The sequence below is a fragment of the Stenella coeruleoalba genome (genome assembly GCF_951394435.1).
Source record: "Stenella coeruleoalba genome assembly, chromosome: 16".
Taxonomy (NCBI): Eukaryota; Metazoa; Chordata; class Mammalia; order Artiodactyla; family Delphinidae; genus Stenella; species Stenella coeruleoalba.
This window is the reverse complement of record NC_137162.1, coordinates 16,456,872-16,481,415: the sequence shown is the minus strand read 5'-3', so window position 1 is coordinate 16,481,415 and position 24,544 is coordinate 16,456,872. Positions and strand designations below refer to the sequence as shown.

The following is a 24,544-nucleotide window of genomic DNA, read 5'->3' as shown; positions in this document are numbered from 1 at the left end:
TTGCAAACTTACACTGTCACAGCTCCAGGACTTGGCTGTCTCTTAGATTTCTCTCCAGTCTATGAAAGGTCTGTTAACTCTTAGATTTCTCTCCAGCCTATGAAAGGTCTGTTAACTCTTAGATTTCTCTCCAGCCTATGAAAGGTCTGTTAACTCTTAGATTTCACTCCAGCCTATGAAAGGTCTGTTAATGTTTTAAGGATTGTGTAAAAAGGCATCTTCTCTATGGACTCTTCCTTATCAGAATTAATTTCTCCCTTTGAAGTGTTTGGTATTATACCACTTGTCACGGTGTCTAGGGACATGTCTTTCACTCCTAATACTACTTTTCTGACATTTGAGACTATTTTATTTATGTGTGAATCCCTGAACAAAGAACATGTTTATACCCCCTTCACCTTACACAGAATAATCACTCAATAAATCCTTGTTAGATTGAATTATTCTTAATTTCCACACACCACCAAGAATAGTGTGGGGCACATAGCGGTTACTCAACAGATAGAATAAGTTCTAAGAGAGAGGATTCAAATACTCAGTGACTGATTTTAGTGACAATTAAACTAAAGTGATAGATCTTGACAAAAAATAAAACTTTATTCTCTAAATTGTTCCCACACTGAAGTCATGGACATGTTAATATACCCAAACAATCAACTGAGTAGTTTCAATATATTTTTATTTTTAGTGGTTCTTCTGGAATCACACTATTTTCACCTGAGGAAAACATGTAAAAGAATTTTGGAAGTCAGATTCTTAGAACATAGATGGATTTTTCACTGTTTATTCAAGATTCATTCAAGCATTTACCATCTCTGAACCAGACCACATACTGAAAAAGGTACTAGATCATAAGATGAGTAAGATATGAGCCCTGCCCTGAAAGTGTTTACAATATCCCAAGATCCCGGAAGGATCTCAAAGGAATCTGGGTTTTGGTGCTGGTATAATTAGCTCTATATCGATGAATCTGGAAATTCTTGAAAATGTACTCTCCTAAATTCAGATTACAATATTTATGTTTCAATGTATATTAAAAACAAAGGTATAACGATATTCTATTTAGAAAACCACTTTGGATTCACCAAAATAGCAAAGAAACATAATTAGGCGCTACGAATCAGGACCTGGAACTAGGTTGAGGCAAGAGAGATTTCCTAGAATAGCGTTTAAGGAGACACTCACTCTCAGGGTCATGCAAGTGCAGGGTCAGCCTTAACAAGGATTTTTACCTTTTGCCTCTTTAAATTTTACATTCTAGGCATCTCTCCTGCCTCACCCTAGTTCTGGCCTGGCTATGACTGTTTAAGAAAAGAATAATTTTGTGTTATACTTGGTGTTGTATAATTGGTCCACTCCATAACAAGTGTTTTATAAAATATTTCTGGCTTACCAAAAGTAGAACAGTGCAATCATGGGGGATTGAGTTCCTAAGCAAAAAGCGTATGCCTACTTTCTGGAGAAGGGGTAGATACTAAGGGAAAGTTGAAATATAATTAGCATACAAAATGATTACCAAGTTAAAAGCTTCCAACTATTCAGATTAGAAGGAATTCTCATACCTAAACCATTCTATTAACTATAACCATTAGCTTATGATTTTGCTGATCTCAGATAACTTATTTGGAATTTTTCTAAGATCAATACCAAATGAACTGAATGAACAGCAATAAGACAACCAGAAAAGTTACAAGGCAATATCAATAGTCTTTCAAGACAGATAATTTTGGGTATTAGTACTTGGAGTTCCCTAGTCTAGTATAGATGGTTATTCAGGACCAAATAAGGAAATTCTAAATGCATTTGGTTCACAAGAATATAACTCAATAACTGAAGAAAGCAATAATTTAGTTTTTCTGAAAACCAGTTTCATATTTAGGTACATTAATAAATACAGGGTCAATGATAAATAACTTAGAAATAAAAGGCATTGACATCAAGTGGAAAAGGTTTTCCTATTAAATCAAAGTCATGAGAACTTGAAAACATCTTGTCAAGTGTCGGTGCATCTGGTAATTCAATGTTTAGATAAGAGTGTAAAGGAGCTTTCTGAAAAGTTCCGAATACATGTAATGTATAGTAAAGCATTTTCCCCTTTGTTGGCTTAATTCTATTTCTCCTTCTCTACACATGGTAAGGATGTTCAAGAGCTGCCATCCATTTATTTTGGGTTGATGGTAGATTTTTTTCTTCTTTTGTTTTGCTTTAAAATTGAACATTTTTACCTACCAAAGTGTTAGGTTATTGGAACTAAGAATTTCACATACAGTTCTCAACAGAGCCTTGAAAAGTTCGGTTGTTGCGACTTATTTGTAAAATAAATCCCATATTTGGGATGGTCCCTAAATGAGGTTTTGCATATTCTGCAATAATAACAGCAAAACAAATCATTCCAAGTTGCCATAATGGTGCTAATTGTGTAGAAAGATGTTTTTGTGTTCGAAAATCAGATGGCTGAGGCTGCTTTTAAATAACATGCCTGGATTTCCAAAGCAAAACGTTCAAAATCATGAAAAATCTTTTTACCAATGAAAAATGACAATTCTAGGAAAAAACTATTACTCAAAAAAAAAAAAAAAGACCTTAATGACTTGGCCATCTCCTCTATGTTAAAAATACCTATATTTGTAGACTACATGCAATTTTTCTAGTTATAACTCTTAATTAATGATTTATAAAATGTTTAAAACACCAAGCCCAAAGAAGTCAAAATATTTTAACTATGTAATTGAAATCAACTCAGAACATAGTTACACTGGATTTATTACTACTGGGCCCCAAATGCTTTTCCTTCCCTAAACATGATTCCCTACTAACACCACCATAACAAGGTAAAATCCAAGTTTATGAAAATAAAGTTCGTGGAGAGTACTATTCTTCTGGTGACCGAAATCATCACAGAAAATAATTTTCCATTAAAACATTAAGGAATCCGTAAATTAATTTCATTAGAGGCAATGGAAGAATACACATATATACACATGCATACTTTCATTATGCTAGCCATTTTCTTATTTAAACCCTATAAAAACATTTTTAACATGTATTGCCCCAAATTTTCATTTTGGATCAGTTAATCTCTGTTGGAGAGATCAAGACTCATAAATAAATTATATAATCTCACTTTAAAAAAAAAAAATTGCGGGCTTCCCTGGTGGCGCAGTGGTTAAGAGTCCGCCTGCCGATGCAGGGGACGCGGGTTCGTGCCCCGGTCCGGGAAGATCCCACATGCCGCAGAGCGGCTGGGCCCATGAGCCATGGCCGCTGAGCCTGCGCGTCTGGAGCACAGGCTCCACAACGGGAGAGGCCACAACAGTGAGAGGCCCGTGTACCGCAAAAACAAAAACAAACAAACAAAGAATTGCAATCTAAACTTTTACTTATCTAATGTCTTGAGTAAACAATTCAGATAAACATTATTCACTCAAACTTTTCTCCATCATTTACTGGGTAGTTGTCTAGTCTCTTTGAGTCATCTTTTTCAGAGTCAAATTTTGACTTACTGTCACTGAAATTTTATAAGATTGCATAAATGTCAGTTATAAATCCTAAAAACCAAACGACACTATGGCAAATTTAAGATCAATTTTTTATTTAAGTATACATATCATAGAAAAGCTTTATCTCATAAAAATATGCCCCATATTAAATAATTTTAAAGATACGTAATTACTTACATATAATGCTTTCAATCTAGTTTATTATCATGAATCCTTTGGTCCCCAAACCTGCCTATGTTTACGCTCTTACTGTTGGATGCGGAATACAACAGCCCCATAGGGAGGGGCAAGAAACAAGGGTACTAGGCAGACCAGTCTCAATTATCATTGATGATGCTGAGAGGTCCTGCACTGTGAACATGTTATTCAAACGTAAATGAGAAAATAAGCTGTATGAGTGACCTTCATGAGGTTTTTCACATAAAGTGAAATATCATATCACTGAAGATTTAACTACTAACAAGCTAGGCCTAAGTTACTTAACTACTTCTGAGTCCTCTGAGGTAACATCAATATCCAGCTTCCAGCTTCCACTCTTCAAAATATTTCTCCATTGTGCGCCTGGATCTCAAGGTGCCAACATTCACGGTAGGTATGATTTTCTGCGGCTTCAGCCATTGAACAAAACGTTTCATCTCTAGGTAGCTGCTGTGTTCACTATAAGGAATCCCTGCAACACGAAAGACAGTGCCTACTAAAAATCAAACTAATAAAGAAAACTGCACAAGCCCAAAATAAAATAAAAGAGAAAAGGAAAGCAATCCAGAGTATTTTTGCCAAAAATTCATTGGTGCTTTTTTTCTGATAACAAAATTTGCTAGTATCTTTTACAAATAATAAACATTAAAATGATACAAAAACTTTTGAACATTAAAAAATTCTATTACTTTGCTATGTAGACACTTAATAATAGGCATTTCTATAGATTCTTATTTATAAGTAGGCTTTTCTTTTTAAACAATTCTTCCCTTTAAGCACTTTGCCCAGCTATTGATTTCAGGAAAATTCTGGAAGAAATATGAGTAAAATTTAAAGAGTGACAAGCAGAAGACTCTTGATTTCCACGGCAAGTAAGCAGATTCCATCCCCAAGCTTTGTACGCATAAAAAGGAAAAAAAAAATTAAGTACTAAAAATCTCTTCATCTTCTTTACTGAAGATCAAATACCTCAGAGAAAGAGGGAGAAAGGGTCCTGTTTTGAGAAAACTGGGATCCAAAAATGTTTCCATCAGCCATTATTGTAATAAGCCAATCTCTGAGGACAATGGTAAACATCCTCCAAAGATGAAAAAATTAAAGTCAAGTCTGTATCTCTTGCTGTCATCACATCTAATCCACTGTCTTCCTGTTCTTGATGTCGCAGTGTCATTTAAACTTCCAGAACACAATGGCACTACCCACCCCTCCTTTCAAGTAGTTCTACAATCTCTCCTACATGTCACTGATCACACATATAGACTGATCTGTATTAGTCAATGTCTATTTACTACATTCATACTCCTTTATATGCATTTACAACATACTAAAGATACAGGTGTGGAGCATGAGGAATGATTTGAACCTGTTAAATTATTAAAGATTCTTTGGTGCCTCTTTTTCCCTGGATCTTAGTTTTACTGCTTTTAAAAAAAATGTAAGGTAATTACAAACATTAAGAGTAAAAAAATTGAATAATTATACCATATATTGAAATGTTTCCTTTGGTCTGGGGAATAATACCCGCCATACTAGTTAACTTGTTAGAATGCGTCCATCCTGTAGGTCGAAAAGCCAAAATCTGATCATATTTCCCACCACACTTCTTCAAATGATTCTGTAAACCCTGTTAAATAAAAAAAGGATATTTATTTAATGGTCAGTGAAGATGGGTTATATGGAATAAAACAGAATGATTAAAATGTTACATTGGCACAGTCACGGAGTTTTCACTTGGTGAACATTAACTTGGAAAACCTAGTGCTGTGCTCCCCCCAAAAATAAAATCACGGAAAAAAAAATCTTTTCCCCTTTACTTACCTAAGTTAAACAAATTTAAGTACAGTCTGAGAAAAATAAGATGAGGCAACTTTAAAGATAAGTAATCATGTGTTTTAAAATTACAATTCAGATAGCTACCAAAAACAAACAAAACAAACACCTCTCCAAATCCTACAATTATTAGGATATTAGAGATACTAGCATCTAATACTATCCTTATGAGAGATACTGATATTAACACTGGTAAACATCAATCCAAACATATCCTCATACATATACACCAGTAGAGGTCTGACAGATGGATAAAATATGGAAATAACTTTATAATGGCATTATACTCAACTCAGACATACATTTTAAGATGCATAGTATCTAGTGTTCCCTTTTCAAGTGTTTACTCCTTTTCACCCTTTATGCATGAACTAGAATAATTTCAAAACTTTTCACAGTGCTATGATCAGAAGTAATATGCTAATAAATCTTGAGGTCATCATTAGTGAGGTCATCATTAGTGAGGACATTAGGTAAGATTCTCAGAAAATCAATGACAAAGGTTCAACCTTTGAAAGATAAGAGAAATCCAGATAAATATAACAATGACAAGAGGGATACAAAACAAACTCTAATACTTTTTGGGCTAAAGATTCAACCCAGAGTGTCAAAGGCTTAGTGTAAATTTATAATAAAATTTTAATTTTATTTAAAACAATAAAAAACCTAGTGTATATAGTATCATCTTGGATTTCTAGAAGTCTTCTTTTTCTTCTTTAACCATACATACTCTACTGAATTTTTAAAAGATGCTGGTAGGAAGTTCTGAAGAAATGATAAAGACAAATTCACTCATCCATCTATTCATTTGTTCAATAAATATCTGTTCCAGTATTAACACCAGGTGCTGATGTCAGAGTGGTGAGACACAGCCTTCACCTTTTGGAAGTTTACAGCCTAAGGGGAAGACATCAATAAACACCACCTTCTGAGTCTTTTTTTTTTTTTTTTTAATGGAAACCATCTACTCTTTCCTAACTTTTTAAGACTCTCATCATCTATTATACCATCAGCACCTAGGAACTTACAGATTGATCTCTTCAGAAAGGACTCATTTTTTAGTATAAATTTCTAGAAATGGAGATAGTTGAGGATTTACCCTCTTTTCCATTATTATCCAAGTGGATGAAGAGTGCCAATTTCTCTAAATCTCAGCACAGGAATATTACCTTTTTTAAAAGTCCACCAATTTGGTAGAAGACAAACACATCATTTTTTTTTAATTTTTCTTTTTGATTACTATTTAAAGGTTGAACAGTTTACTGTGTTTATCAGACATTAAGATTTCACTTGACAAATTAATAATAACCCTTTGATTTCTCTTTTGCATCAAATAATGATCTTTTATTAATTTGTATACCTACCATTAAACAGTCATATTTCTTACCAACTACTACCCCCCCCAAAAAAGTTTAAGTTATATAGCTATATAACTAAGTTTTCATTACCATATCCCTGGCCCTGCAAATTTTCAGATTTTTGTCTTACTTAGTCTAAGATCTATCGTAATACTATTTGCTTAATTACTAATCCCTCTCTCTTCCTGTCCTCACAAAGAAAAGGAAATAATAGGAAACAGGTTTAGCGCAATTAAACACATAATATCATAAACTGAGAGTCCAGCTATCAATGCAGGTCATCAAACTTATCCATTCTTATTTGCCTCTGTTCAAACACTCGGGAGAACCCACTCAGAAGTAATTTCATGCTTTTCATGAGACAAGTTAGAGTTACCATGAAAACATCATTAATCTGTACCACAAACAAAAACATAGGATATTATCATATAAGCCAAACACACAGAGAAGACTGCTGACAGCCACTAGTCTTTCATTAACCACAACTGCAGAACTACTATCATGAGGAATTTTATTATCATTTAGTCAACATAAAGTCCCTGATCTATGACTTGTCTCTCTGTTTAGTGGTAACCAGTTTGTGATTAAAATGCATTCAGTAGATGCCCCTAAAGTTATTTTTTCAGTAAGCAAATAATCACTTATAACATTACTGTTATAATGTTTTGCCACATCCCATGAATCAGGTTTAAATCAGAGGTGATAGTAAACTATATACTTACGTATATGAACTTGGGATGTTGAACTAGGCAGCACGAATGGTTTTATTTATAGGGTTTCTAAGTCTTTCAAGCCTGCCTTAGAAACCCTGACAATTGTATCAGGTTTACATTTTCACAAAAAAGTCATTAGCTCTGATACAATAAAACTATTTTTGGCTGGTAAAAAAAACTGGCTTTAAGTACTAACTAAAATATAGTCTATGGTAACTGTCAGCTTCTGCTCCGTCTGTGTTCTGAAGATATGAAATTGTAAAAAATGTCATCGATATCTGGCCACTTTCATGGAGGAAGGGGAAGGGCTACTGAACAATACCAACAACCTATGACAAACAATGGAAATAATACAGGCAACGATTTCAGATATTCCTTTTTTTGTTTTTTGTCTTCAAAGCAGGTAACTGCCAGGTTTTGGGGTGTTTTTTAAGCATACAGTTCAGTGGTTGTTGGTATAGCCACAAAGTTGTATGACCATCACCACTTCTAATTCTAGAACATTTCATCACCCCTCCATAAAACACTGTACTCATTAGCAGTCACTCCCCATTCCCTCTCCCTCAAGCCCTGGAAACCACTAATCTACTTACGTCTTCAGATTTACCTATTCTGGATGTTTCATATAAATGGAATCACACAATATGTGGCCTTTTGTGTCTGGCTTCTTTCACTTGGCATGTTCTCAATGCTCATTCATATAGTAGCATGTAGCAGTAATTCGTTCCTTTTTACAGCTGAAGAATATTTCTATTTTAAGTATATATAACATTTTGCTTATCCATCCATCATTTGATGGACATCTGAGTTGTTTCCAGTTTTTTGCTATTATGAATAATGCTGCTGTGAACATTTGTGTAGAAGTGGACACATGTTCAATTCTCCTAGGCGTATACCTAGGACTGGAATCGCTGGTCATATAGTCACTCCATGTTTAACTTTGAAAGAAATTAACAAACTGCTTTCTAAAGCAGCTGCACCACTTAAAAATCTCATTAGCAACGCATGAGGGTTCCAGTTTCTCCATATCCTCACCAACAACTGGCACTGTCTTTCTTAGTACAGCTATCCTTGTGAGTGTACAGTGGTGTCTCACTGTGGTTTTGATCTGCAGTTCCCTGATGGCTAACAGTGTTGATCCTCTTTTTATGTGCTCCTTGGCCATCTGTACACCTTCTCATTCATTCCTTAGCCCTCTGCTGTCACTGGCTTTCTCCAACATCACTTCACTGAAACAGTTCTTGTGCAGGTCATTTTTTCCTCATATGACCTCTCCACAGCATACGGCACTTTTAAACACTATTCTTGGAAAGGTCTAGTCCCTTCATTTCCATAATATTCTTACTTCCCCACCCCTTTTGTCCCCCTAAATGGATAATTTGTCCAAATGAAACTAAGTTAGCAGGAAATAAGGCTGTATTGCATGAAGTAATCTTTATAAAAATTATAAAAATATGCTATACCCTCCGCAGGATATCAGTGTTCATTTTATAATTAACCAACATCCTCATTAGCCTCCATTAAACTGGATGCCTCTCAAATTTAACATATGTTTGCAAAGCTGGCTTAAACACCAATGGACAACACTATGACTTGATTATCCTAGACATTTTTATGAATTATATACTCATGAAAATAGGCCATAAAATTTTTACCATAATCTCATGAAAAGAGTAGTTACATCAGTGAGAATTTCCTTACTCAAGGGACAGAACTAAAATCCTAATTTTCTTTACACAATGTAAGTGTTATTATTTATAAGACAGATACAGTAATCAACACCTAAGCTATTTCAAAAAGCTCCATAAAAGTTATTTCATAAACATTATAGCAAAATTAAAAACATTTTTTGGTGTACATTATGTTCTGAATTACTTTTTTTTTTTAAGATGTTGGGGGTAGGAGTTTATTAATTAATTAATTTATTTTTGCTGTGTTGGGTCTTCGTTTCTGGGTGAGGGCTTTCTCTAGTTGCGGTGAGTGGGGGCCACTCTTGATTGCGGTGCGCGGGCCTCTCACTATCGCGGCTTCTCTTGTTGCGGAGCACAGGCTCCAGATGCGCAGGCTCAGTAGTTGTGGCTCACGGGCCTAGTTGCTCCGCGGCATGTGGGATGCTCCCAGACGGGGGCTCAAACCCGTGTCCCCTGCATTAGCAGGCAGATTCTCAACCACTGCGCCACCAGGGAAGCCCTGAATTACTTTTAATACATAGGTTTGATGTATTCCATTGCAAGGTGTCAAAACGTTAGTAAATGGAATGAATCTTAGTATCTGAATAAATCTGACAAATGAGCCCCCATAAATCACAGAGAGGTCATGTCATATGTATCTTAATTTATATCTCAGAACTAGCACTAGAACTTTCTCTTTCACTTCTACTGTTCCATTTAATCCTCACCAGTATATTTTCAACGTATATCAATGTTATAGTGGCTTAATATTATACAGAATAGACCTGAAGAAAAGTAAGAACTCCCTAGAACTCTCCACTCATTTCCCTACTCATCCAGGAAGAACGGAGAACAATCTCAGAATGTTTGAATGACCAGAGAGCTGCACACTTTTCTATTTTTGTTTCTTCCTTTAGGACAGTTCTCTAGTTCTTAAACGCCTGGTGGGCATATGAATTACTCTATACAGCTGCACACACACACAAACTTAAAACATTTAAAATTCCACTTAAAAAATTTTCTAGGGCAAAGTTTACTTTGACTCCACTGTAACTGAATTCCTCTACGTTAAATGCAAGTAAAATGGGATTCTAGTTTACAATCATCAGATTGCCTTTTCTAGTTCATCCTAAAAAGACATGTCTCTTGAATGCTTACCTTAAAATTAATTTGCATCATTGGGAGAAGGTGAACCAGCGAATTGCACATGTCTGTAGTGATGAGGGAATTAATTTCTGGTATATTGAAGCACTGTAATGTGCTATATTTTTCTTTGGACATGCCCACTTTTGAACCTAAAACATCAGCAATGGCTAAAGGAAAAGTTTAAAAATAGTAAAATTACAGCTTATGAAAAAAATAAAATTACAACTTAACTTTAAAATAAGAATTTACCAAATTAAAAGAAATTCAAAACATTCACACTTTTGCCATAATATCTCAAAAAGGTTGAACAGGTTTGTCAGTTAACTATGTGGAATAAATTGTGAGAAAGCCAAGAATTTATTTTTAAAGACCTAGTATTTAAAAATTGCATAAGATGTATGGAAAGAGTTAGAGGGAGGGAAAAAACAAAATTTGGAGGAGTTAAAACCTTAGCTTTATCATTTCACGTCTTAATGTTTGACATTATGGGACCACAGTTAAGAAGAAATGGAAGTACTTTGCAAAATAGTACAATACTATATAGACAAACTACAGTTACATATCCAAAAATCATTTAGGAACAAAAACTAAAACTGGTCTCTAAAATAATTAATTGATGGTTATCATCAAAGAATGCAGTGAAAGACCTATGCACTAGTCATCTTTCAAAGTTCACTAAAATACTAATGTAGCATGGACTTTTGCTCTATAAACATTTTGCAGATATAAAGGCTACCGTAAACATACTTATCAAATGTTTCCATTAAGTTAAGGCTTTCAAAATTTAAATGAATCAAACTCTACCAAATTTTTCTTTCAACCTCAAAGGTAATATTGAACTGTTTCAGGAAATAAATATCAACTGAAAGAACAGAGCCTGAAAGGGCTTTATGCAAAAAGAATCTGATCTTTAGAATACAGTAAATTAGCTACAGCTACCACCCACCTAGGAAGACTTTCTCTTTTCCAATAGAATAAGTGCCACAGACAACAAGAGCACGTGGGTTTAGAGTTACAGTCTCAAAGGCAGTGTTGATGGCAAACTGGATAACCTCTTGCTGAGACGGAAAACAGTATTCTGGGCTGCAATATCTGTAATATGGAAATATGGTACTTATTAAAAGAACAACAAGAAAGTCATAGCATTAAGTTGGATGCTATTTTAGAAAACAAGCTTTAGCAAAATTACATACAACAGCAGTATAGTACATTAACACCACCGCAGTTATCTCACCAGTGCCTGTGGTTAAAATATTTGTTACCAGCTATTGATTATTTATGATGGAACTATACATTTCAATATACCTTTTTAATTCTATTTCTTTTATAACCCTCAAATAAAGAAACTGCATTTTTTTCCTTCAAGAATATTTCTAGGTAGCTATTTTAGCTATGAATTATAAGCCTTAATATCTTTTTTTTTAACCCCAATCCCTATCAAAGGAAATATGATTTATAGGGATTATCTTTTTGGACTAAAGAATTCTGATTTAGTTAAAAAAATTATATATATATACATATATATATATATATATATGTATATATATATATATTTTTTTTTTTTTTGCGGTACGCGGGCCTCTCACTGCTGTGGCCTCTTCTGCTGCGGAGCACAGGCTCCGGACGCACAGGCTGAGCGGCCACGGCTCACGGGCCCAGCCGCTCCGCAGCATGTGGGATCTTCCCGGACCGGGGCACGAACCTGTGTCCCCTGCATCGGCAGGCGGACTCTCAACCACTGCGCCACCAGGGAAGCCCAAAAAAAATATATATATTTTAAGATAATGAAACTGAACATGAATTTGGTGAAGTAGCATTAAATCAAACAGTTAATATTCATCTGGTTGTTATTTTCTTTTAGGAGATATAGAAATATATATAGTATCATGGGACTACAGCAGATCCAGTCGGGTCTACTTCAATACAGTAACACCCAATGAAAAATTAACACTATTAGTTATAGATATTTGAGATGAAAATTAAGCACTTTTTCACGAAAAATCTCATAAAGTACACACATTAAAGAAATATTTTTCCAATTTTCAAAATTGTTTTTGCTGTTCAGCCATAATTCTTATTATTAAGAAAAGACTTAGTCCTTTCTCCTATAAATACTCACAAAGAAATCCAGAATTGTATGTAGAATTAAGTAACAAAGTTTAAAAAAAATTATTTTCTTAGTTCACCTAGTATTTAGGTGAATGGAAGAATTAACTATAGTATTAGAAAACTGGTTGTGGAAAGACCATCTCTTACTAAGATATGCCATCCAAACTCACTTCTTCTTGAAACAGGTTGAAATGGTTAACATAATTTCTGACCAATTGATGAGGTATTTCAATACATAAAAGAAGATAATAGCTTATACCATTATGTAGCACTTAGGAATTCAAGGTTGCCACTTATAGATTACCTTTTGGAGAAAGGAACAAAGTAAGTTTGAATATTCAGACAGAATCTCATTCTCTGTTTTTTTCTTCACAATCATGCTTAATAGTTACACAGACACTTTGAAAGGATAACTTTAAAGGGCGTTTTCCTAAAGTTTGCTCCCAAATTTTTCATCCTTGTTTCAGTAGCAAGGTTTTTACATAAACCATATTTTCAAAAGGATATTACATAAAAAATTGAGCTGGAGTCAGTTAAGCCATGCAATCCAAAATTTGTTCTTAAGTATATATTTTTTCAAACAGCATCCACCTAATACTTAAAATGATAATTGACAGTAAGCCATCATTTTGATTACCTAAGCAAAAGTTCAAATTATTCATAACATGCAGGGCAAATGCTGTTGGTGGAAAAAAGAAGTACACAAACAAAGTTTCTCTTACGTTGTATCTAAGTAAAGCGTGTGGACTTTCTGGCCTGCAAGAAGAGAACGTTCCATGGTGGGATCTGCTCTGAAGTCTCCAGTGTGTAGTATGACATAACCATTAGGAAGATAAAAAAGGATCATGACAGCACCTGGACAGCTGAACACAAACATTTCAAAGGAATATTCTTAACACAGGCAAAGCATCTAAAGAAAGAGTGTTCATTTCAATATCAACAAATTAATATACTTTATTAGCTGACCACAATGACATAGCATTGTACTACAAAGGTATGTAGCATTTTAACTTAAGGAAGTTTATGTCACACACACACAAAAAATGGGGTGCAGGAAAGGGTTAATTCAGCAGGCCAGTGTTGTGCAAACTCCACAGGTCCCCAAGAAAGGCCTGTCCTTGGGAATAGTCATTGGCTCGCCCTTGGGAGATAAGTTTAGAGTCCTTGAAATATTCTGCCTGCTAAGAGTGTTTTTGTATGCCTGACACATTGGGCCATGTGTTACTAGTCTGATAAGACAGTTTATGTTAACAGTGTGATCTATGGTGAATATCTGTCTTTGCTCTAGGGGACTGGCGTCTAAGTACCCCAGGTCAATCAGCATGGGTGTTGCATGTGTACATGATTGACCCTCAATAAAACCCCTGGATACCAAGGTTCAACTGAGCTTCCCTGGTTGGCCACACCTCCTATGTGTTGTTACACACTGTTGCTGGGAGAATTAAGCACATCTGTGCCACTCCACTAGAAGAGGACACCTTGAAACTTGCACCTGGTTTCTCCTGGATTTGCCTCCATTTGCCTTTTTCCCTTTGCTGATTTAATCTGTATCCATTCACTGTGATAAGCTGTAACCACAAATAAAACAGCTTTTCTGTGTCCTGTGAGTCCATCTGGTGAACCATTGAGCCTCAAGGTGGTCTCGGGGACCCCTGACACAATGGGGTTTGGAAATTACTGCCCAAACACAGAGAATTTTCATTTTAAATTCTAGGAAAACACAGGAAGTAATTACAATTGTAATTAAAAACTTCCCCTTATCTCCCTGACTCCCAAATTCAGGCCCTGATGACTTCACTAGAGATTTTCCACTAAACTCTTAGGGAAGAAATAATAATAATTACTACATGACACCTTTTAGAAAATAGAGGAAGGAATATTTCATGAGACCAGTATTACTCTGACATCAAAATAAGACAAAAGTGTAGTTAAAAAAAACCCTATAGACCAATATACTTTTTAAAACAGACACAAAATACCTTAACAAAATATTAGCATATCAAATCCAGCTATATATTTTGAAAAAGGGTAATACATGAAGACCAAGTGGGGTTTATCTCAGTAATGCAAGGCTGGTTTAAGTCCATCTTTGTCATTTACCCCATTAACATTATAGAGGACAAAAGTTGTATTATCACCTCAATAGATGCCAGAGAAACATTTGACAAAGTTCAACACCCATTCACGATTACAAACTCCCAGCAGAATAGGAATAGAAGGGATTTTCCTCAACCTGATAAAAGGCATCTATGAAAACCCTATTGCAAACATCATACTTAACGGAGAAAGACTGAAAGCGTTCCCCTTAAGATCGAGAACACGGCAATATGTCTGCTCACATCACTCCTATTCAACACCGTATTGAAGGCATAATCCCGTACAATAAATAAGAGAAAAAATATCATTCTAAATGGAAAGAAAGAAGTAAAACGAAAGCATCTTTATTTGTGGATGACATATGTAGAAAATTTTCAAGAATCTACAAAAAACCTACAACAACTAATGAGCAAGCTTAGCAAGGTCTCAGGATACAAGATCAATAAACAAAAACCAGTTGTCCAACAAGAAGTGAATGGAAAGAATAATTGTATTGTGTCCATACAATAGATAGTACTCAGTAAGTAAAAGGAACACACAACAGCATGAATGAATCTCAAAAACATGAGGAGTGACAGAAGCCAGATACAAAACAGAAGATACTATATGATTTCATTCAGATGGATCCCTAGTAAAGACAAATCTAATCCACAGTCATAGAAAACACATCAATGGTTTCCTGGGTCAGAGTCGGGCTTGGGGATTGACTGGGAAGGAACACAAGGAAAACTTTTGTGGTGGGGAATATTTTCCATATTTTTATTGTGGTGGGAATTACATGGGTGTTTACTTTTGTCAAAATTCAGCAAAGATTTAAAATGGGTCCATTTTATTTATGTAAATTGTACCTCAATAAAGTTGACCAAAAAAAAATAATAAATCAGAACCTGAGTTATCATAATTGGTGATTAAAAAAATAAACAGCAGCGAAGTTAGCAGACAAAAACTTATAGGCAACCTGAAAAAATAACAAGCCTGGATTTAGGAAACCTAGGTTTAGTCTTAATTTTAATTCTCTAGGCATCTATGATCTCTAAGGGACATAAGGCTAACATTCTATGGAAATGACAAAGATGCATAGCTGACTGACAGTTACATTTTGGCAATGTGAATCCTGACAGTACTTTACATTTAAAAAAATGAGAAAAAAAGAAAACCAATTTCCAAGAAAAAAATCTTCCAAGACTTTAGTATCAAAAACCTAAAGGATTTCTTAAAGGAAAAGAAAAAAAAAACCCTCTAGAATCTGAATGGAGTACCAGCTGTTAATTTGTACCAGCTGTTAATTTATGTAAGTGATATTAAAGAAAATGGCAAAAGGTTATCTCTTAAAGAACAGCAGCAATGTTAAAAGATTTAAAAAAAAAATAAGATGGAGCCTCATGTAAAGCATAGTAATTTAAACTGCATTAAAAAATGGGTTAGAGAACACTGAGAGAATCTCTCTATGTTTAATCTTTGATCCTGTAATTGGGTACATTTTTTTTCAAAAGGAGAAACACACTTTACTTAACTATTTCTTATCTTACTTAAATAAGACATTTATGAAATATCAAGCATAATAGTTCCAATAAAAAGTTCTTAAATAACCATGCAATGTGTTTTCCTTTTGAATATTTAAAAATAGGGTATTACTAAGGTAACTTTAATACTTACTGATTGGCATCTAGCAAAACCACCTTGACACCATTCACTATACATTCAGTGTCTGTCGGCAATGGATGGATATATTGTTCTGGCACGTGAAGTTTGCTCTTCAACAGATTGCCAGTTATCTGCAAAACAGGATGTGCTTATTGCTGATACATTAAAACATTAAATACGTCTTTTATTTCATATCTAGTTTAGAACCCAAATATCTTAATAATCTCCTGGTTCTCCCACTTATACTCATGTAAACCCTCCAGAATGCCAGGAAGAACTTTCTAAAATGACTGTGTCACAACTCTGCTTAAACACTGTCACTGATGCTCCCTCACCTGTAAAAAGTCCATTATCCCCATCACGTCATACAAAACCCTTCATGATCTGGCCCCTACCCATTTCTGTGGATTTATCTCCTGTTATTCCCTATCTTGTCTTTAGTGATTCTGAATTATCTGAAGTTCCTGGAATGGGCATACTTCTTAGGTGTCTGTGCCTTTACACAAACTCTTCTCTACCTGGAAGGCTCTCTGCTCTTCCCTCTGCCTTGCTCTGAAATGAGACAGACCTGCGTTCAAATTCTGGCTCTGCCGTTACTAGCTCTGTGACTTGGGGCCACTTAACCGCTCCAAGCCTCGGCTGCTTCATTAATAAAAAGAAGATAATTCAAGAATGCTTGAGGATAAAATCAAATTCTAGCCAAAGCCCTTAGTAATACACATTAAAATGCTCACCTTTTCATAATTATTTCAAGGTATCTCTTTCACCGTGAAACGTTTTCTAACTTTAGCCTAGGACACAGTAAAGCCCCGCTTCTCCCTACTTTTAGGCATTCTGTTCACTTTTCTATTACAATACAGATCCCATTGCGGTACTGTCTGTGAGTGTATAGCCTGAAGGTTCCCTGAAGTTAGGTATTTTACCTTGAGTATCTTTTTAGGCATGCAGTAAATATTTACTGAATGAAACTTACATGTTTCAGTACATCATGAGGTATCAATATTTATTGTTTCCACATAATAAAGCATAATTTAAAAAATCTATTGTAACTATTGACAATAACTTATTTACTTTTAGAATCTCAATGTGGAGTCTGTTTTTTCATATATTTTCTAGAAGAATGATAGATCTTACAATCTTAATTACCTTTTTTTAACCAGACTGATTAGAAATTCGCTGCATTCTACAAATTCAGGATTTAGGATACTAAAACTTACCTCACTACAATAAACAGGAAACGTGAAGTTTTTAGACAATCCAGCATAATGATCAGAATGAAAATGTGTGAGAAAATAGGCCGTGCAACCTTCAACCGATCCATACCGAAAGGCATCGACTGTAAAGCCAGTTCCTACAATGAAAACACCAACACAGCTGCTTGAGCGATAGCTAACTAAGTAAAAGCAACCCAATTTGCTTATATAGCAAACCCTCTGACACCTTTACATCTCATTTCCAACTGAACTTTACATTTTAATTTAAAAATCTACACCACATAAATGCAGCAAAAGGTGATACTAGAGATGAAAATGAGTCTTATAAGTTTCCATTAAATATCCCGGTATAGGCTTTTTAATGAATAACTGTACAAAAAAATTAAAAATACTAGCTACGAATGAGTTACTTTTTTGTTTTGCTGAATGTTTTCACAATACTTACTGGGCACCTAAAATCCTTTACTTCTGCAAAACAGCAAAAGGAGAATGCTAACTTTCTTTTAAAACATGAATTCTCAATGGGGGTGATATTGGTATGCTCCTAAGGGGCAAAAATAATCTAATGGCCCTCCAAAGGGCCACAGTACAATAACAGATAAACAAGGTCTCTGTAGTATTTGAATTTCATTGTGGGAGGTGGGAAGGAGGAAGGGAAACAAACAAACAAACAAAAAGCCTAAACAGCCTCCCTAGAGGAGCAATAATGAAAAAAATAAATAAAAAAGATGGAGCTGTTCTGAAATTTGTTCATGAGAAAAAACAAGTGCGCTGACTGTGATATGCAGGTAAATAAACATACCTCCACAATTCTAGGGAGACCTATCCACACGTGGCCCACTAATTCTGGGCTCACTTAAAATACAGAAAATTAATCAAAATAATTATTAAAAACAGAACTGGTACTATGATGTACATAAATGCTTTTCTTTACACAAATATTTTGAACAAATTATACTGAATAGATTTAGAATATCAAAAAAGCATATTAAAATTTTTTTCTGAAACCAAGTATATTTGGGCAGTTTTATATTCTTTTCAGAAGAAGGGTACCTGTTTTCTTCAATAATAAAATTCATTTTACGACACATTTTTCTACTAACTCATCTATGAAGACATGAGAAATTATAAGAACATGAAAAGACTGAGAAACTAAGTTATGATATGGTTTAAAAATGTTTAGCATTTATTATGACCTGCATAACCTGTGACATTTTCCTTCTTCGAAGCTATTTAGTACTTGCATTTTTCTTAAGTGCTTAGAAGCTGTTATTATGGTTACTTACAGAGAGCCTTTCCTCCTTCTGTATTAAGCTGATCTATATGAATCTTTGTCAGATCTGTAATATCTATCTAAATAGTATAGTACCTTATATATAAAATATGTTTAATAAAAGTTTGCTGAATTGAATGGAGTAAAAAAGATTAAATAGGAAAAAAAGTCTGTTACAGGTCAATGAGGTATAAAAAGTAAACACACAAAAAAATTGTTTCACACACACATAACATGGGCAATGAACATGAAATACAAAAAAGTTGCATCTTCGTAGATATAGGAAGCCTTGATATTTCAACTTACCAGGTATTTTCTTATAGAATGGACATGTCCTTTTCCTTAATTCTCCTGCATTCGATGACTCTGGGATTTTCGTGTTCCCTCTCTGCAGCCTGCCATGAGCTGATTTTACGAAGACTCTGTCTTTACTTAACTTGACTGTTCCAGGTTCTGTCTTGTTACGGTGACCTGAACTCTTCTGATGTACTCCTTCCTGCAATGAATCTGACTTTTTAAGTCTCTTTCTTTGATGCTGTGACCTCTTACGAGAAAGTTCCACAGAGGGCTGACTCTCACTTAAATTATTTGCCTCTAATTCTAAATCACTTAAAGATTTTTCTGTTTTCCTCTTGCGCTGCCGGGACCTCTTCTCATTAGGACTTACAACTATATTTAAGTTCATCCCTTCTAATGCACTTTCCACCAGCAATTTCTCTTCTTTTCTTTTGGGTGGTAGTCCAAAATACACACCTATATCCATTTGCTTCATTACCTTAGTAGAAGGTTGTGATGCATCACACTTAGGGCCAGATAGCAATATTTTCAAAGACTTAGCAGCAGTAGGTGTACTAGAAAATATCTCTGTATTTAAAGCTGTAACTTTACTGTCCAGCATACCATCTAATGCCTTTCTGCAGAAACATGCTGAGTTCGTATTGTGCTTAGCATTGAAATTCTTACTTGATAATTCTCTAGTTTTACTTTGGGTTGGTTGGAAAGAATGACACCCTCCTCCGTGGCTTTCAAAAGGTTTTGACATTTTACTCTTAAGTAAGGGAAGAGAAATTTGATTGTAAACAGCTGATTCTTCAATTACCTGTTTATTTGATTGAGATGAGTGAAATTCTGGCTCATCAGGTTTTGCTTTAGTAGCTTGGTAACTAGGAGAAGTAAACCTCTCTGCTAATGCAGGTGGAAACAATATAAAATCATCAGTATATGCTGTATCATCACGTAAAATAATACTCTTATTTTGGAAAGTAAGTTGAGAGGAATCATTTAGAGTGTTGCATTTATACAATTCTTCATCGTATTTATCCTGAGTTAAGAAGCTATCCACTTCGGGGCAGCTCTCCTCCTGGTCCTTCAGTAAAGGGTCATGGAGTTTTTTAGACAAAGTGGAGCTATTTTCATCTTCTTCTAAGCTGCCATCTTTAGAGCTTTCTGTAAAAAATAGTTCCTGTTGTGAATCATCCAGCTTTTCATCTGTATCATAAGTTTCTTCATCACTTTGAAGTGGAGAATAGGAGATTTCACAGTTGCTAAAGTCATTTTCTGGCAATGTCAAATTTATGTGTCCTGGGCTGTTTTGACTGTCTAATTCTTCAGCAGGAGGCAAACCAAATCCTACCAGTTTGTCATTATTAACAAGTTCTGTAAATTGTGGGACTTGTTGGGAAGTTTGGCTATTTGTTGAAGAGGAAACCTTTTTATCAGTTTCAGTTGGAGACTGAGATTTTCTTAGACATTGTGTCACTAACAAGGGATCAGTTGAAACATTTTTTTTTAAGTTATCTGTTTGTTTCTGATATGGAGACCATCTTTCCTTATGGCTACAAAGAAAGCCTGAATTAGCCTCACTGAAACTCCCACCTGACTCATGGGATGGATCACTGAAAAGACTATTACCAGCCCTGCTTTGAGCTAGCAGGTGATGAGTGTATCTCTTGTAATGAGAAGGAATTGTTGAGGAACACTGAAGAGCATCAGGACACTCTGAAAATTTTAATAAAGAAAAAAGTATTACCGGATCAAAGCACAGACTAAGCTTTGACAGTATTAGCGCTATAAATTAACATGTAAGTGGAAAGTCATCAGTCCAACTTTGAGGCCTTAGGACAATAGCTATCATTATATAAACAAAAAATCAGCACACAATAACAGTAATCCAGTATGGTTTTGCAAGGTGCTAGTTATTATTTTTAAATCAATATATTCTTTTAAATTTCTTTTCAAATACTCTTTTCCCCCCCAAAATTTAAGACTAACACCTTTTTCTCCCCACTAAAAACTTTCACAAATATGAGCTCCTCCAAAATGCATGTCATGCTTGAACTAGGTATTTCTGAACCAGGTGCTACAAATTGATCCCATCAGTTTCACTCCGTCCCTATTGCTCAAGCAATAAAGAGTAGAGAAGGCTAGTATGTCTCTCACAGACTAAATTTCTACCTCAATTTTTGTCTTATCAGGCAACACATATGTATGACAGTTGCAGTACCAAATTAGGTTCCGTTATTTAATATTCACACTGTATATGAAACAGTAATAGCAATCTTAATTAGAGCTGTTCATACCCTAAACATTTTAGGTTCTGTTCTAAGATTTGAAATTAAGTTTGATAAACTGGTTAATAATAAGGCTTTAATAATCTGGAAACTATTCCCTGTCATACCTTTATGACTGAGAAACAGTCTGTAAAGCATCTTGGCATACCTCACCCCTTGTATGTTCATTTTCAGGCCCGTCAAAAAATGATCCACTCCCCCCGCAAAAAGATGTCACATTAAACTGGAGACTTCATTGCTTAAAAACCCACCTCATAAAAGTATATGTTATAGAATAAAATTCAATTCAAGAAGAATCCACCTGAGATTATCCATTCAAAGGAGTTTAATCAGTGAAAAAACCAAGAGAAAAACTCTTTGAGGTAGCTTCATCTATAAGATATTTCACCCTGAGTGCTCACCACGGGATTCCAGCTGCCATTTCTGACTTTCAAGCCACTGAAAAACAAATTACTAGCATTTGATGAGGCTTTCTCGGTTGTATAAGGCTGGTGCCAATTTTTTTTAAGTTATTTTGCATCTTCATGCAGTACTTTAAAATGAGAACTAGAAGTTAATAATAAAACGTCTTCTGAATCTTAGTTAACACGAAAGCCATACTGAATATTATTTTTATTTTAATGAATTTTGATTCTTTGAGATTTAAAAATTTATGTATGGTATATATAACTTTTAAATAATCAAATCATCAATAACCATCCATTCTCCATATACTACAAGTAGGATTTTCTACATATTAAACATGATATTTATTATATAGTTTAAATGATAACAGAAACATAGTATTACTTCAGTTCTCATTTGGCACAATTTTATTTATTAGAATCTTAATAACCAAACACTCCTTCCTAGTTCTTCTTTCTGTCCATTAGCATGATGGCCCCAACACAGCCATATTTAGAAGGCTGGACTACATTCATGATTCTCTAAAAGTTTGTTTCATAAAAGATAACAAAATGGGCAAGTTGTTTAGCTTTTAAGACCCCTCATCTATCAGATGTCAATACCACCTACCTTATGCAGCTGAAAATATCTACCATAATATGTGCTCAATTAACATTTATGAAAAATCACAGATTTTTAGGGACTCTTATGAAATAGTAAAATGCATTTATACTGTTTTCAAGTTTGCAACTTGAATTGACTGTTATCTTTTTACCCTTCACAAGAAGCGTACCAATGCATTACCTTGTTTCCTTCTACGGTTAAGTCATTTATACTTTGAGTATCTCACCTCATTTTTGGTTTACTGCTTACCTGGCTTGTTTCACTGGACTGATATGTCTGGCCTAATGCAAGTCTTTTTGACTATTTAGAGTCCACTATCTTTTTTGGAATCTTACCTGTTTCGGAGACTGGTATGGAATCCAAACACTCAAAAACATGCCATCGAGGTGTTTGACCTAGCAACGAGGAAAAAGGCATCTGGCAGTTTGGACAGTACCCATCATAAACTGGTCGTATCTTCGGAGACACGTGTTTGTTTTTGTGAGTCCTACAGTGCTTTCCTGGAGTGGCCTCCCTGTCTTGACACTGCTGAATACCATCTCCACAACTAGAGTTCTGACTGGAAGCGACAGAAGTCTGACTGTCTGTTTCTCCAAGGCACGTTTCGGGGGCCTTAACCTTCTTTTTACCTTTTACATTTCTTTTTTTATTTCTGTTTCGTTTTGACTGGTATTGTCCATCTGTTGCTTTCTCAACAGATTCTGGAATATTCTCAGAGCAATTATTTGGATGTACTTGTTTGGGTTTTCTTTTGGATTTGTATTCCCAGATGTCTTGTTCCAGAAAAGCATCCTCTAACATGGCAAAATGATTTTGATCATTAAAGAAGCACTAATCTTAAGTAAATTGAGGGTCTATGTCTTGTTACAAAATTTTTAAATGGAATTATTTTGCTCAGGAAAATAAAGTAACAGAAAACCCACCAACTTGATGGGAATCTAAAGCTCTGATAATGAATATATTGGCAAACTACAAACCTTATACGTGAGAACACCTACTGTTTCATTTATAGCACAATAAAATTAACATCTGAGTTTTCCATTGTGTGTATTTCGATTCAGGTATCTTGGCTTTTTCCAGGACTTGATTCATAAAAAGTAGTGTCAGTAATACTTTGAACACTAAACCCCAATGGGAAGTATAGGTTTAACAGTTCAATCTTAGAAGGAGCTTCGTAAAATTGTTATAAAGCTCCTGTCAGCTCTCTTTCAACTGGACAATTGTCCAAATAATTCACAAACCCAACCACAGCCCCTGGGCAACTGGCTCTGCAGGTGTTCCAAACACTTAATGGCTACTTCAGTTTGCTAGTAACACTAGTCACACCATAATCAAATGTGTGTGATTAGCAAAAAAAAAAACAAAAAACGCGCCCTTATCCGTGACTGGTGGATATTCGACAACTTCAGTTTCCTGGGTCAATCCAGTATCTTCCTCCAGCGGCAACGAACAAACACTGCACAATGAACAAACAAAATTCAAGTACGTGAAGTTGTGCTTGCACTGAGGCCACCCACACTCCTATCACCAGACTCCAGAGGTAGTCTGCCTGAAGGCGATCAGCTCTCTCTCCAGCAGCCTCAAAACCAAGCTTCACCTGCCTGATGCCTCCCACCGGCTCGACCGCCTCTTTGGGCATTAAAGGCTGCAAGGCCAGCGGAGTGGGCCCTCACCCCCTCCAGGGAAGGGAGCGAGGGAGCTGCCAGCACAGCTCGCTCCACAAAAGCCACCAGTGCTCTCCACTTCTGAAGACAGAGGCCGGGCCCTCAGGGATCCCCGCGGTCGCCCACCTGCCACCCTCGCGCCTCGGGAGTAGCTCCAGCTGCGTCCGCTCCCATCCTGCCCCCTCCCCCTGCTTGGCTGACAATCTATTCGCACCCGCACTTTCAGCACTGTAGGGTAACAAAATGCTGCGTTTGCATATAAGCCAAGGCCATTGGCTAGTCACTCCCAACTTTAAGAAGCCTACTCCTTTACCTTTCGTGCCGTGGCGGGAACAGCTTCGCGTTCCCAATGCTGTGTCGAATCAGCTGATCCTGGTCTAAACGTGAGACTTTAAAAAGAAAAAAAGTTAGGGCCCTTTTAAATCCTACGGATTTATTTTGTTTTGTTTTAGTTCTAAAACCTGCTAATTTCCAAAGTGAAGGGTGGGGAATTGCTCTCTTGGAGCTTCTAGAACGCTGGCCCAGAAGCCTTTTCCGTGTTGAATCTGGC

General features: G+C 35.6%; 1 protein-coding gene across 3 annotated transcripts; it reads right to left on the bottom strand.

The window, feature by feature from the left end:
- Nucleotides 1-3,644: 3,644 nt before the first annotated feature.
- Nucleotides 3,645-24,533, bottom strand: DCLRE1A (DNA cross-link repair 1A). 3 transcript variants are annotated; one of them, XM_079900174.1, is made up of 10 exons: nucleotides 24,308-24,533; nucleotides 22,666-23,786; nucleotides 19,059-20,750; nucleotides 17,483-17,616; nucleotides 16,278-16,396; nucleotides 13,247-13,387; nucleotides 11,362-11,507; nucleotides 10,428-10,582; nucleotides 5,181-5,322; nucleotides 3,645-4,170 (listed from the first exon to the last, which is right to left on the bottom strand). In XM_079900174.1, the coding sequence occupies exons 2-10, from the start codon at nucleotides 23,129-23,131 to the stop codon at nucleotides 4,010-4,012; spliced, it is 3,156 nt and encodes a 1,051-aa protein (XP_079756300.1). In that variant the 5' UTR covers nucleotides 23,132-23,786; nucleotides 24,308-24,533; the 3' UTR covers nucleotides 3,645-4,009. The 3 variants fall into 3 exon arrangements, with proteins under 3 accessions (XP_079756300.1, XP_079756302.1, XP_079756301.1); XM_079900176.1 differs by lacking the exon at nucleotides 24,308-24,533 and adding an exon at nucleotides 24,121-24,144; XM_079900175.1 differs by lacking the exon at nucleotides 24,308-24,533 and having other exon boundaries at nucleotides 22,666-24,156.
- Between the last annotated feature and the right edge of the window lie 11 nt (nucleotides 24,534-24,544).

What these genes read in the sequence shown, in the direction of transcription:
- DCLRE1A (XM_079900174.1), bottom strand. Translation starts at nt 23,131, where the DNA reads ATGTTAGAGGATGCTTTTCTGGAACAAGACATCTGGGAATACAAATCC. An exon ending in CATACCAGTCTCCGAAACAG is followed by an intron (nt 20,751 to 22,665) that starts GTAAGATTCCAA and finishes TAAAATTTTCAG; the next exon opens with AGTGTCCTGATGCTCTTCAG. An exon ending in TTCCTGTTTATTGTAGTGAG is followed by an intron (nt 16,397 to 17,482) that starts GTAAGTTTTAGT and finishes CCTGTTTTGCAG; the next exon opens with ATAACTGGCAATCTGTTGAA.